Source organism: Callorhinus ursinus, unplaced genomic scaffold, assembly GCF_003265705.2.
Source record: "Callorhinus ursinus isolate GAN/ISIS: 27379988/994484 unplaced genomic scaffold, GSC_fseal_2.0 scaffold7, whole genome shotgun sequence".
Classification (NCBI taxonomy): domain Eukaryota; kingdom Metazoa; phylum Chordata; class Mammalia; order Carnivora; family Otariidae; genus Callorhinus; species Callorhinus ursinus.
Genome location: NW_027397069.1, coordinates 59,069,382 through 59,084,111, shown reverse-complemented (window position 1 = coordinate 59,084,111; position 14,730 = coordinate 59,069,382). Strand labels below are relative to the sequence as shown.

At 46.9% G+C, this 14,730-nt stretch overlaps 1 protein-coding gene across 1 annotated transcript in view; it reads left to right on the top strand.

Annotated features, from left to right (window-relative positions):
* Positions 1-6,632: 6,632 nt before the first annotated feature.
* The window catches only part of FREM2 (FRAS1 related extracellular matrix 2), a 155,498-nt gene continuing 147,400 nt past the window's right edge, over positions 6,633-14,730 (top strand). Inside the window, exon 1 of the mRNA XM_025874881.2 lies at positions 6,633-12,059. Coding sequence (XP_025730666.1) covers positions 6,869-12,059 — 5,191 coding nt within the window. The 5' untranslated portion in view covers positions 6,633-6,868. The remainder of the gene's footprint in view (positions 12,060-14,730) is intronic.

The window sequence follows — 14,730 nt, the reverse complement described above, 5'->3', positions numbered from 1 at the left end:
GAACTGGAATTTGGGGGCCCTGCCAAAACCTAACAGGACTGGCCCTCCAGGGAGCGATTCAGGAACACTCCTTGAGATCCTGAGCATGACATTGGTGGGAACAAGGCAGGCATCTTTCTTTCTTTTTCTTTTTTCAAAGATTTTATTTATTTATTTGAGAGAGAGAGAATGAGAGATAGAAAGCACGAGAGGGAAGAGGGTCAGAGGGAGAAGCAGACTCCCCACCGAGCAGGAAGCCCGACACGGGATTCGATCCCGGGACTCTAGGACCATGACCCGAGCCGAAGGCAGTCGCCCAACCAACTGAGCCACCCAGGCGCCCAAGGCAGGCATCTTTCCAGTCGAACCTAGAAAATTGCTGAAAATGGGGTCTTGGAGATTGATTCATAAATTAAAAAAAAAGAGAATATTGGTGGAAATTTTTAAGTGACCTATCAAGGGAATCATTCTCAAGAATTGATACATCTTAAATAATAATTCCTGAAAACAAACCTGTGATCGTTTCTCTATGTTATGACTTTGTATTTCTGATTAAAGCTACTCAAGAAGGAGCTTTTTCCCCTCTAGAAGTGTATGCACTATTCACCTCAGATTAAAATTAGATAGATCTTTTTTTAATTTAAATTTACCCCTTACATTTCTGTCTTACAGAATTTAATTCACGTGAGATAGCACTCTGTATCAGAGGGCCTTTTGTTAAGTCCCCCGTGGTATAAGCCAAGGACACGGTGAGCATTTCCACGAAGGCCTATTAATAAGAGTCAAAAAATAAGATTGCTATAAGAAACATACAGAAGTCATGCCATAATTTTTTTTTTTAATTTAAATCCCAATAAGAGAAGAGCTTTTTCCCTTATTCTTTGTTTTAGTTCCTGTTGGTTCAGCTGAGTCATGGTCTCTTGTTTCAACTGTGTTTAAATTCCACTTCATTCTGAGTTTTGTTTGAAAACTTACAAGTGGAAAATCCACGGATATTAATGCCCCAGGATCACTGGCTTAAAAGATCTCAACAAGCGACAAGCCAAATCTTCGGGAAAACTATTTTCAAGGCTGCCAAGTCAGGCCTTTGTGCTGACCTTCAGGCCACAGGGAGCTCTCCGGCTGGCTCAGCACAGGCCTCTGCGGCCACAGGGAGCTGGTCTCTCCCCTTTCCTCCTCCATTTATGACTTGCCTCAACAAGAAAGATTTTCACAAGGCTCCCCAGTGTGGACATCCAGGAATCCCCATTACCACAGGCTGTCGGAAGATAAGGCTGTCCTGAACCACTTCCCCCACTCTGTAGTTCTCAAAAACCCTTTCTCTGAGGAAGAAAAAATTAAGAAGTTTTGCCAAATGTTTTTAAAAGTGAAAAATGGCCTATTTCAGAGTGTAAAAGGAAAAGCAGCCTACAGTAGACTACTTGGATTCTAGTTCATTTAATTTATTTCATCTACTTTATTTAATTCTGGTTTTTAAAAAAGATTTTATTTATTCATTTGAGAAACAGAGAGCAGGGGCTGGGGTAGGGGCAAAAGCAGGCTTCCCGCTGAGCAGGGAGCCTGGTGCAGGACTCGATCCTAGGACCCTGGGATCATGACCCAAGCCGAAGGCAGATTCTTAATCATCTGAGCCATCCAGGCGCCCCTAATTCTGGTTTTTTCTGTATGAACCTGAAAAGAAGTCACGGATCCCTGCTATGTCTCTGTTTTCTCAAACATAAAATGGTAAGATTGTTACTTAACCCGTTATGATGAGCAGGCTGTATTTGGCTCCCTGGAATGTGAACTTCTTTCTTCTAAATGAGACGTTCCCATGGTACGAATCTTAGTGGGAAGGGGAGCCACTCAAACCCAGGAAGCCAAAAAGGCCAGACAAACACTCCCCCATGCCTCGGCAGCTGGGGTGTGGGCCCATGACTTAAGCTTGGATAAGCCAATCCTGCCCAGACCTCTGATTTTGCAGTGACAGAGACATAAAAATCTCTGGGCATGGGCTGCAGTGACATCTGTGCCCACGAGCAGTGGAGGAAGTGGCTTTAAGGCTGCTGACTCACATCTAGTGTTGGCCAGAGTGGGAGTGTCACCTGCAGCCTTCAGTGTCTCACAGTGGCTCAGTGCTGTCCCCACAGAACATCACCAAGTGGAAGGTTTGGTTTTTGGTTCATGTTCACTTTTCTGAGTCTTATGTTGCTGCCTTTCCAGGAATGATGTGAGCGATTCACTATTTTTTTCAGTTCCTTTTTGCTTAATTCAGCCAGTCTGTTTGTCGCTTGCTACTAAGAAAACTGAATAACATACCTGGTTACCTTGTGAAGCTGTTGTGAGTTATCTGGCTGAGTTATTTCAAGTGAAATTGCTTGGGAAATGATAAATTGAGATCTAATATCATGTAGTGAATATTTATTAAGATCTTTATGAAGGTAAAGGATGAGTACATGCAGGCTGTGAGCTCAAGATGCTTTCAAAACAGTGAAGGGCACAACAAGAACTCAGACGACTATAACATAACGTACAGTCAGAGGGATCTCATAAGAGATATAAGCAAAGGCATTTGGCGCAAAGGGGAGGAGGTGGTATGAGCAAGTCAAAAGACGCACAGCTCATACTAAGTTGGGTAGATAAACAAAATTTCCATGGGGGAGTAAGTATTTGACATCATCCTTAAAGGCTAAATTGGAGCTTAAGGTAGGGTATGGATACTGACCTTGCAGTCGGTCAGTTATCTCTCTGCCTTTCCAGCTCCACTCCTGGGTCTTAACCTCCTTGGTTCTGTTTCCATGCCCGTGAAATGAGGAAGTTCCAGCAAGTGGTCTGCAAGCTTAGTAGGGCTCTTAAATTTCCGATTGATTCCCACAGGCCGTTCGGGAGAATACTGCAGATAGAAGGAGCGCGGTAAACTAAAAAGTAACTTGAGGAAGCCAAATGGCAGGTCATCCATAAATTTGGTCTCACAGCACCAACACCAAAACCAAAGGGGACCCAAAAGAGAATTTGTCTGAGAAGACTGAGTCCCTTGGTTTACAGTTAGGGAGACTACAGTCGCAAAAGAGAGAGAATTGTTTTTGTTTTTGTTTTTGTTTTTTGGCTCTAGGGCATTTATTGCAAACAGAACATCTGAGGTATGTGAAGCTGACCAGGAACCCACGCCTGCCCCGGCTACGATGGGGCAGTCTCGCCTCACCCCACGCCAGGCCCCCGGCACTAGGGACCCAAAGCAGCCCGCCAGGGGCCGGGCCCCACACTCTGAGGTAGCTGCATCTTAAGCCCCCACAGTACAACTCCCCAGGCTTGCCCAACTCCCATGCAGATCCAGGCCTGGAGGGGAGGAGGGGTTCAGTGGATGTCAGAGCCAAGGCGGGGACCCAGGTCTTGGTCCATCAGTCCAGGGCTGTTTCCCCTTCAGCGTTGCTCTGCAATCAGTCAAGTTTGGTGTTTACAGGCAAGCCATGATTTTGAAGCCATCAAAGACTACAATTCTATTGAGAGCTCTTAAAGGTGCCTGGCATAATGCTTCAATCATTCATCTGGGAGCACTCTACAGGGGTCCTTGAAGCCATCTTTTCTAAGGGGGTCTTACAGGCCAGGAGAGTGATATAAGAAAAGTGAAATAAACTTTGGAATGACAACGTTATATTCAAAATTTAACCTGGTGTAAATTTAACCAGAGTCGGTTTACACCTGAATATCTCGCTTGTATCTTGAATTCATCACATAACCTTCTTTATTTTAGGAAATAGGTTCTCTGGTGCTTAACCCTAGGTCGGAGGTCATTTGAGTTTTAACAATGAATAATTTCAGCTTTAAGTTGATTTGAGGGGACATTTTAGCATGTTTTTCATATGCTAAGCAACTTTAAGAATTTAAAAAAGATATTTTGCCCAGAGGAAGCACAGTCAGTGTTACAAGGATAATGAAAGGAGCACTGAATAATTAAGCTCAGATTTAAAAAAATTACAAGTTTGCCAGTTTATTTAATCCCTTATGATATTAAGACTACTGGCCATAAAATAATATTTCCTTGCCACTTAGGTATAGAAATCTTTTAACACTGAGGTATTTATCCTAAAGAGAGATTATCATCATAAATAATGCTTGCAGATGAGAATTTAATATTTCTCTATTTTATCAATAACTATGAATGCAAAATATATTTAAGCAAATCACAGTATGTGTTACTTCCTATGTGATTAAAAAAAACAACAACAAATAATGAAGGCACTTACCCCTCCTCCAAAGAAAAAAAGAAAGAAGAGTAAGAATCATTCCATCACTTCAAGGCAGTCTAAATTAAAAAGTCAAAAAAAGATTATAGTTTATTGATTTCCTTAGGCTACTTAAAAATAACTGTGGACCTCTATTCTTCTTACCATGAAACAAAATACTGAACTCTGCCCTTTGGGCATGCTACCATACTTCAAATGCTGATCTTATCATTGCTTGCAAGTCAAACAGAGTTGGACTTTAAAAGGAAGAAAGGAAAAGCCTGGAGCCACTGGGAAGCATCAAGGGGTCAGGCTGTTGGTCTGGTCCTGGTCAGAGTGGACCCAGGGTCACAATGCCTGAATAAGAATCACTCAGCTCCCAGTTGACAGGTTTCAAAGTATGTAACCAGAATTTGAAATATAATATATAAAGAACCATATTCTGAAACTGATGTTCTATTTCATTTGGCATCTTTCCATTTGTTCTATTTGTGAACGGGAAAAAGTAAAATTTCCCCTTGTCACTGCAATTTGAATTCTGTTTGCCATAATGAATCATTATAAGAAGCTATAAAATAATAACACCAAAGTAAATTGGAAATCGGTGGACTTGGATGGGGGTTTTCTCATGTTTAAAATTTCAGCCACATCCCTTCTAGGTTCCTGGATGCTCATTTTATACTAAGTTGTGAAATGTATTCATCAATCATAAGTGGGAGTTAAAAGCTCCCCCGAAGTGCAAAGCATTAATAATTAGTTCGATTAATATTCAATTAACTAAATGTCATTTGTTTGCTGGTATGAGTGGCTCCTTTAAATTAATCTCTCTCTCTCTCTGTGTCTGGCTTCTTTTTAAAAGATTTCAGAATTTTCCATCTCTAACTCCCAGGGACAGACATGGCTCAGTGGCCTTCCTGGAGCAGAATCTGACACTTCCCAGCAATACTCCATATAGAGGCTGGGCTGTGACCAGGAAAGTAGCTGTGAGTGTGCTGGCAGGGATCAAAATTCTGGACTGGAGAAGCTCAGGGGAACATCCTGGAAGGGTTAATAAAGTATTTCTTACCGAAATGTACCTCCATATGCGTTTTAGATCTTCAGTTTTGACTGAAATTGAAAATGTCACAGCAGTGTCTTACACTATTTTCTTTCCCAAATCTAAACTATTTTTAAACAGGAAAAGGGCAGGATGACCATGATTCCAATTCTATATTCCGACTAATAATCTGATTTGTGTTACTGAAAAGAAAAAAACATTCTCCAAAAGAAAACATTTTGATCAGGGTAAGTAAAGGCTGCTCAAGAAACGAATCTGGAAATGGCTGGGTTTTAACTGTGAGGTCTCTTCTTTTTTCTTCGAAGAGGTGGGTGCTGTTAGAAACCTTGCAGAAGGGGAAATCGCACACTTCTCAAACCGCACAAACACAAGGGGGCAGGAAGAGCTCAAACTCTGACTTAAAAACCGGCTCCCTGAAATGGGAGCTGACCTATTTTCGTTGGCCCTCCGGATATTTATCAATTCTCTTGGCATGCAAAGAAATGTGATGCTGACAAGTAGGTTTAGTTTGTACTTGGTCTAATTACTGCAAAGAGAACAGGAACGTTTCTAACGACAGCTACCCGAACAGCGGCTGCTTTGGGAGAGCCTGGGGCTACATTCCCTAGATCTCATTTTGGGGGGCTAGTCTCGCTATTCCGATCGGGCTGAGTGCATTTCTCACGCGTTCCAAATGTCCCTCCCGACCCCCCCCCCCCACCTCCCTTTTACTCTTACTCTGAACTTTGGTTGCAAAGGAGGGGCTTGTTTAAAACTCACCACCAAGGACTGTGCCCCTTGTAATTTACGAGGAGACAGCAGCGGCCCCGGGTGGGGTGGGGTGTGTGTGTGTGTGTGAGCAACCTGCTCTAGCATTGACTTTTAATTCTAGTTGTCCTTCTTTTGCAAATATGCCCCAACCTTTCTTCCCAAACTGCTCTGGGTTTCGAATCAAACACAAGAGACATTGCGAATAACTTTCCTCTCCGGTTTGCAAATTTCAGTGAGCAATAACCACACACTCCCCCGCGCGAGACTGCATCGAATCGAAGGGGATGGGAGCTAAAATGGGTAATCCTGGATCCCAGGCAGCTGAAGAACTGATTTAAGCCCAGCCGCATGTCCCAACTCCTCTGCTGGAACCCCAACCCTGGCATCCCACAGCGAAACGTGAGCAAAGGTGGGCACCCCGAGACCGCCAGTGGCTTCCAGGACAACACGTAGCGCCTTGTATCTCCTCCCCTCCGTACGGTTTCCCCGCCTCCGCCCCTAGGAGCTGATTGGCAGATATCACTACCCAACCCTGGACTCGGGCCTCCTCCCGGGACCAACGATTGGCCTCCTGGGAGGACTGGGGGGTACTAGGGGAGGAGTTTCCCTCAAAGCTCTAGGTCCCGGGACCTGGGAAGCAGGAGTGGAGGGACTCGGTTCTCCCAGCCAGTGTGCGGCAGGCGGCGGAGCGGGACGGCCAGCGGGGCTCAGCCTCCGCAGCAGCGCCAGACCGGCCCGGCCCGCGCAACTTTCCAACCTGGCCCAGCCGCAGCTACAGAGTACGGGTTTCCAGGCACTTTCCGGAGGGCTCTCTTGCTCCCTGCCGGGGGACTGACTGCGCTCTCTCAGGCTGACCTGTCCGAACTCTAACACCCGGACCATGCACGTGGCCAGGACCCCCGGGATCGCCTCCCGCGCCGGCGGGGTGTCCCACTCCGCCAGTTTTCAGCCGATACCTGCGCTGCCGCCCCGCCTCGTGTTGCTGCTGCTGCTTCTCCTGTCACTGGTAAGGTGCGTCCCGGCACAGCCCGCTGCCCCTGGCCGGGCGTTGCTGTCCCCGGATCTCGCGGGGGCTGCAGGGGTCCCCGCCGAGGAGGCCATAGTGCTGGCGAACCGTGGGCTCCGGGTGCCCTTCGGCCGCGAGGTCTGGTTGGATCCTCTGCACGACCTGGTGCTGCAGGTGCAGCCGGGCGACCGCTGCGCGGTGACCGTGCTAGACAACGACGCGCTGGCCCAGAGGCCTGGCCGCCTGAGTCCCAAGCGCTTCCGGTGCGACTTCGGCCCGGGAGAGGTGCGTTATTCGCACCTGGGCGGGCGCAGCCCGTCGCGGGATCGCATTCGGCTGCAGCTGCGCTACGACGCGTCGGGAGGGGCAGCAGTGCTACCCTTGGTGCTGGAGGTGGAGGTGCTCTTCACCCAGCTGGAGGTTGTGACTCGAAACTTGCCCCTCGTCGTGGAGGAGCTGCTGGGGACCAGCAATGCCCTGGACGCGCGGAGCCTGGAGTTCGCCTACCAGCCCGAAACCGAGGAGTGTCGCGTGGGCATCCTGTCCGGCTTGAGCGCGCTGCCTCGCTACGGGGAACTCCTTTACTACCCGCAGGTTCCGGGTGGAGCCAGCGAGGGGGGCGCCCAGGAGCCTCTCCTGATGGACTGCAGGGCTTTCCAGGAGCTAGGCGTGCGCTACCGCCACACGGCCCCCAGTCGGTCACCAAATAGGGACTGGGTGCCCATGGTGGTGGAGCTGCGCTCTCGAGGTTCGCCTGTGGGGAGGCCTGCTTTGAAGCGTGAGCACTTCCAGGTGCTGGTGAGAATCCGAGGAGGGGCAGAGAACACCGCACCCAAGCCCAGTTTCGTGGCCATGATGATGATGGAGGTGGACCAGTTTGTACTCACCGCCCTGACCCCAGACATGCTGGCCGCCGAGGATGCTGAGTCGCCCCCTGACCTGTTGATCTTCAACCTCACCTCTCCTTTCCAGCCTGGCCAGGGCTACCTAGTAAGTACTGATGATCGTAGCCTGCCCCTCTCCTCCTTCACTCAGAGGGACCTGCGGCTCTTGAAGATTGCCTACCAGCCCCCGTCTGAGGACTCTGACCAGGAACGTCTCTTTGAACTGGAGTTGGAGGTAGTGGACCCGGAAGGAGCTGCCTCAGACCCTTTTGCTTTTATGGTAGTAGTGAAGCCCATGAACACACTGGCTCCCGTGGTCACCCGGAACACCGGTCTCATTCTTTACGAGGGCCAGTCCCGACCCCTTACAGGCCCTGCGGGCATCGGACCACAAAACTTGGTCATCAGCGACGAGGATGACCTGGAGACAGTGCAGCTGGAGGTGGTGGCTGGGCTCCGGCACGGTCATCTTGTCCTTCTGGGTGCCACCGATGGCAGTGCTGCCCCTAAGACCTTTACGGTGGCCGAGCTAGCAGCCGGCCAGGTGGTCTACCATCACGATGACAAAGACGGCTCACTGAGTGACAACCTTGTCCTTCGAATGGTGGATGGAGGACGCAGGCACCAGGTGCAGTTCCTGTTCCCCATCACCTTAGTGCCTGTGGATGACCAACCACCAGTCCTCAATGCTAACACGGGGCTAACACTGGCAGAAGGTGAAACGGCGCCCATCCTGCCGCTTGCTCTAAGTGCAACTGACATTGACTCAGATGACTCTCTGCTGCTTTTTGTGCTGGAGCCGCCCTCCTCAACCGTAGGGCATCTGCTTCTCCGCCAAACTCATCCTCCCCGTGAGGAGGAGGAGGAGGAGGAGGAACTGAGCAGGGGCCCTTGGAGGAGACAGGGAGCATTCTATGAGCAAACGGTGACAGAGTGGCGGCAGCAGGACATAACTGAGGGGAGGCTGTTCTATAGGCACTCGGGGCCCCATAGTCCCGGGCCAGTGATGGACCAGTTCACATTTCGAGTGCAGGATAACCATGACCCCCCTAATCAATCGGGACCACACAGGTTTGTGATACGCATTCATCCTGTGGATCGCCTCCCTCCAGAGCTGGGCAGTGGCTGTCCCCTTCGGATGGTGGTGCAGGAATCCCAGCTCACCCCGCTGAGGAGGAAGTGGCTTCGCTACACTGACCTGGACACAGATGACCGAGAACTGCGTTACACAGTGACCCAGCCCCCCATGGACACAGATGAAAACCGCTCGCCAGCACCACTGGGCACCTTGGTCCTGACTGACAGCCCCTCAGTCGTCGTGGCCCATTTTACCCAAGCCCAGATCAACCACCATAAAATTGCTTACAGACCCCCGCAGCAAGAACTGGGAGTGGCTGCCCGAGTGGCCCAGTTCCAGTTCCAGGTGGAGGACCAAGCTGGGAATGTGGCTCCGGGCACCTTCACCCTTTACTTGCAGCCAGTGGACAACCAGCCACCTGAGATCCTCAACACGGGTTTCACCATTCAGGAGAAGGGACACCACATCCTGAGTGAGACTGAGTTGAGTGTGGATGATGTAGACACTGACATCGCGCACATCTCTTTCACTCTCACGCAGGCGCCCAAACATGGCCACATGAGGGTGTCTGGACAGGTACTGCATGTAGGGGAGGTCTTCTACTTGGAAGACATAAAACAGGGTCGGATTTCCTATGCCCATAACGGAGATGAGTCCCTCACCGATAGCTGTTCCTTGGAGGTCAGTGACAGACACCACGTGGTGCCCATCACTCTCAGAGTGAATGTCCGGCCAGCGGATGATGAGGTCCCCACGCTGAGCCTTCCTGCTGGCACTCTGGGGTCATATCTAGATGTTCTAGAAAATGGAGCTACTGAAATTACTGCCAGTATAATCAAGGGGACTGAGGAGGACACTGATGATTTGATGTTGACTTTCGTCTTGGAAGATCCACCCTTATATGGAGAAATCCTGGTCAATGGAGTTCCAGCAGAGCAGTTTACCCAAAGGGACATCTTAGAGGGCTCTGCCGTCTATGCCCACACTAGTGGTGAGATAGGCCTGTTGCCCAGAGGGGACTCATTTAACCTGAGTCTGTCAGATATGTCTCAAGAATGGGTAATAGGTGGCAACACGATCCAAGGAGTTACCATGTGGGTAACCATCCTCCCTGTTGATAACCAGGCTCCAGAAATTTCTGTGGATGAACAGTTTATAGTCGTGGAAGGTGATAAAAGTGTTATAACCTCAACACATATAAGTGCTGAAGATATTGATTCACTAACTGATGACATCTTGTGCACCATAGTTATTCAGCCTACCTCCGGTTATGTTGAAAACATTTCTCCAGCTCCAGGCTCTGAGAAATCAAGAGCAGGAATTGCCGTAAGTGCCTTTACCCTGAAAGACCTCAGGCAGAGTCATATTAACTATGTCCAGAGTGTCCATAAAGGGGTTGAACCTGTAGAAGACCGATTTATATTTCGTTGCTCTGATGGCATTAACTTTTCAGAGAGACATTTTTTCCCCATTGTCATCATTCCCACCAATGATGAACAGCCGGAAATATTTATGAGAGAATTTATGGTGATGGAAGGCATGAGTCTGGTGATCGATACGCCCATTCTCAATGCTGCTGATGCTGACATCCCCCCGGATGATCTAACTTTCACTATTACCCAATTTCCTACTCACGGTCACATCATGAACCAGCTGATAAATGGCACAGTTTTGGTTGAAAGCTTCACCTTGGACCAGATCCTAGAGAGTTCAAGCATTATTTATGAGCATGATGACTCTGAGACTCAGGAAGACAGTTTTGTGATTAGACTAACGGATGGTAAGCACTCAGTGGAAAGGATGGTCCTCATTATAGTTATCCCAGTTGATGATGAAACCCCCAGAATGACTATCAATAATGGACTAGAAATAGAAATTGGGGAAACCAAAATTATCAACAACAAAATATTAATGGCAACTGATTTGGACTCTGAAGACAAATCTTTGGTTTATATTATTCGTTATGGGCCAGGACATGGCTTATTGCAGAGACAAAAACCTACTGGTGCCTTCGAAAATATCACACTGGGCATGAATTTCACCCAGGATGAAGTGGACAGAAACTTAATCCAGTATGTCCATTTTGGACAAGAGGGCATTCGGGACCTAATTAAATTTGATGTGACTGATGGAATAAATGCCCTCATAGATCGCTACTTCTATGTTTCCATTGGGAACATTGACATTGTCTTCCCAGATGTGATAAGCAAGGGAGTATCCTTGAAAGAAGGTGGCAAAGTCACCCTCACAACAGACCTACTAAGCACCAGTGACTTGAACAGTCCTGATGAAAACTTAGTTTTTACCATCACCAGGGCTCCCATGAGAGGTCACTTAGAGTGCACAGATCAACTTGGAGCATCCATCACATCTTTCACTCAGCTCCAGCTGGCTGGCAACAAAATCTACTACATCCACACAGCTGATGATGAAGTCAAGATGGACAGCTTTGAGTTTCAAGTCACCGATGGACGTAACCCTGTCTTTCGGACATTCCGAATCTCCATTAGTGATGTGGATAACAAAAAGCCAGTGGTCACCATCCATAACCTGGTTGTCAGTGAGGGTGAAAACAAGCTGATCACTCCCTTTGAACTCACTGCCGAAGACAGAGATACTCCTGACAAACTTCTGAAGTTCATTGTCACCCAGGTGCCTGTTCATGGCCAACTCCTATTCAACAATACCAGACCGACCACGGTTTTTACCAAGCAAGACTTGAATGAAAACTTAATCAGCTACAGACATGATGGCACTGAGTCGAGTGAAGACAGCTTCTCCTTCACGGTGACTGATGGTTCCCATACAGAGTTCTATGTTTTCCCTGATACAATATTTGAAACAAGGAGACCCCAAGTGATGAAAATCCAGGTCTTAGCTGTTGACGATAGTGTCCCCCAAATTGCCGTGAACAAAGGGGCCTCCACACTTCGCACTCTGGCTACTGGTCACTTGGGGTTCATGATCACAAGCAAAATATTGAAAGCGGAGGACAGAGACAGCCTACATTTTTCTCTCAGGTTTATTGTGACAGAGACCCCTCAACACGGATATCTCCTCAACCTGGACAGAGGCAACCACAGTGTGACTCAGTTTACACAAGGTATGGCATGCTTTTCTTTCCTTATACCCAATGGAAAATGCAGGTCTTATTTTCTGAGGGTATGGCTATCCCCAAAAACTTTGTAAGTAAGGGATCAAATTTGAATGTAAGGGAAGAAAAGGTAAGGAAAATAGATTGGGGGGGGGCAATACAGAGACTCACTTTTCTGGGAGAAGAGCTCGCCTCTTGCTGTATGTCCCACTGCAGCGCCCGGCCATAAGAAGAAGCACGAGTGTCTTTCAACAGCAGCAAGGTATGCTGCCAAGGCAGGAACTAGACTTGGGTGAATTAAGACTGAAGCAGGCTTTTTAGTTCTGCTTTCTTTGCCACCCCTGCCCTCCACCCCTGTACCCAACAGTGGCCTGTTGGGTACGCTGCAGGTCGCTCATGAAGCATTTGGGCACCTTAGAGAAAGATGTGCTATCTACATTCTTTGTATTCTTCTTGCTGTTATTTTCACCTACCATTGAAATAGAGCCTTCAAATCTATATTACTTTGATTAATTGTGAGAGCATTGTTCTAATCCTGTTACAGTTCTTGGAAACTTTGTAATTGAAAAAAATGTGTTTATACCTACTTTGTAGATTTATAATTCTTCTCTGATATTTTATGACTTAGGCAAACACCTCTAGCATCTGCATTCTTGAAGCTAAAGCGTTTTTCTAACCTAAATTTTCTTTGTGTGTGGACACAATCTGAGACAGGAAGGGCAGGTGACCTCTGCAGAGTTACTCAGTGACTGAAGGGAGAAGCCCATTCAGTATGCTGGCTTGGGAGGCAGGGCTCTGTTCTCTAGAATGTGCGACCTTCACTACAGAGGGCTTCGGGTGGCTTTCATGAAAATCTCACCATGTCAGGATGGAAACTAGATCTCTCCTATGTGGGCTCTGTGAGTGGAGATGAAGTTTACCCTTGGAGCATCCCAGTGGGGGTGTTCTTTTCCCGCAACAGTGTTGGGCTCTAACAAATGCTTTAATAAACGGATGTCGCAAAGTATAGTGTTAAAGTGAACTGCTTCTCTGTTTTAGATGCTGGCAAATAGCCCTTGCACTCCAACCTCCTGATGCTTGGCTGAAAGCCTGAATATATTCTAGGGGCTGCAGGGACAGGAAAAGCTCAGAGTGCCAAGTGTCATGCCAGACCAGCAGGACACTTGTGTGTGAGGGCTTTCTGAGGACAGAGATGCCATGCAATCTTAGACTGGTTTATTTTCATGGAAAGTGAAGAGGATGAAAGGAATATATTACAGGATAGAAAATGTGACTTCACATTGGTCCTCTGACCTGAAAAAGTAATCTGACTTTAAGGATTTTTTTTTTTAAAGAATTTGTGGAAGAAGACAGGCAGACTATTTAATTTAAAATTCTATGGACCAGGTCCAACAGCTGAAAATGTTGGAATATTATATCTTAAATATTGAACCCTAAATTATGCTATTTCAGAAAGAGGCTGTCTCTCTCTCTCTCTCACTGATAAGGACTCACCATGATTACTCTTTATGGTCATTTGTAAATATAGTCAGTTTATTATAACAAGTGAAGATACATTTTTAAGATTATAAGAGAAATGAGCACATTCCAATAAGAACCCAGACACTGCTTGGGAAGGCTGTTGGTAGTTCATCACAGAGCACTCATTTAAGCAAGTTGAGGCTGCGGTTTGGTTCAGGGTGGTTATTTCTTGAGACGAGATGGATGAGTAAAAATGGAGATGCTCCATTATACAGCTACTGTGTTGCTCTCTTCGAAGGGAAATAAAAGCAGTACCTTGAGTGAGGACGACGCTAACTTTGTATTTGTTTTTGTGTTTCTGTTATCCCGAAGGGATAAGATGAACTCTATTTTGATGGATTTTCAGTGCGCTGGGTTAAGTCAAGTTAGCATATGTGGGCAAAGAAGGTTATTCCCAAATCGATTTGCTAGTTGGTCCCTGGGAGAAGAAAATCCATTTATTTCTAAACCTCATTCAATTTTATTATTAGGAAAACTTAACAGGGTAGAATTAGACAAATTAGAGAAATTATTTCAATGTTGCCTCTTTGCCAGGGTGCCCCTGCTGCCTCCATCACTTGTCTCAAGGACCTGGACTTTTTTCTCTATAATAAGTACACAGTGATATCTTGTGGGAGATACATTACAGATCACTTTTAGAAACTTCCCCCAAAGAGTTTGAACCAAGGTGTGGTTGCCAGGTTTGTCAGTGAACTTAGAATTAAAACGAAAACACAAAATCATGGAATGTTTGTATACATGAACTGAAATAAATCCAATGCATGATCAGTCATTAGAAGAAAAAGTTGAAAATAGAGCTACCCTATGACCCAGCAATTGCACTACTGGGTATTTACCCCAAAGATACAAATGTAGTGATCCAAAGAGGTACATGCACCCCAATGTTTATAGCAGCAATGTCCACAATAGCCAAACTATGGAAAGAGCCAAGATGTCCATCGACAGATGAATGGATAAAGATGTGGTATATATATACAATGGAATATTATGCAGCCATCAAAAAAAAACCCAAAACCTTGCCATTTGCAGCGATGTGGATGGAACTGGAGGGTATTATGCTGAGCGAAATAAGTCAATCAGAGCAAGACATGTATCATATGACCTCACTGATAACGAGGAATTCTTAATCTCAGGAAACAAACTGAGGGTTGCTGGAGTG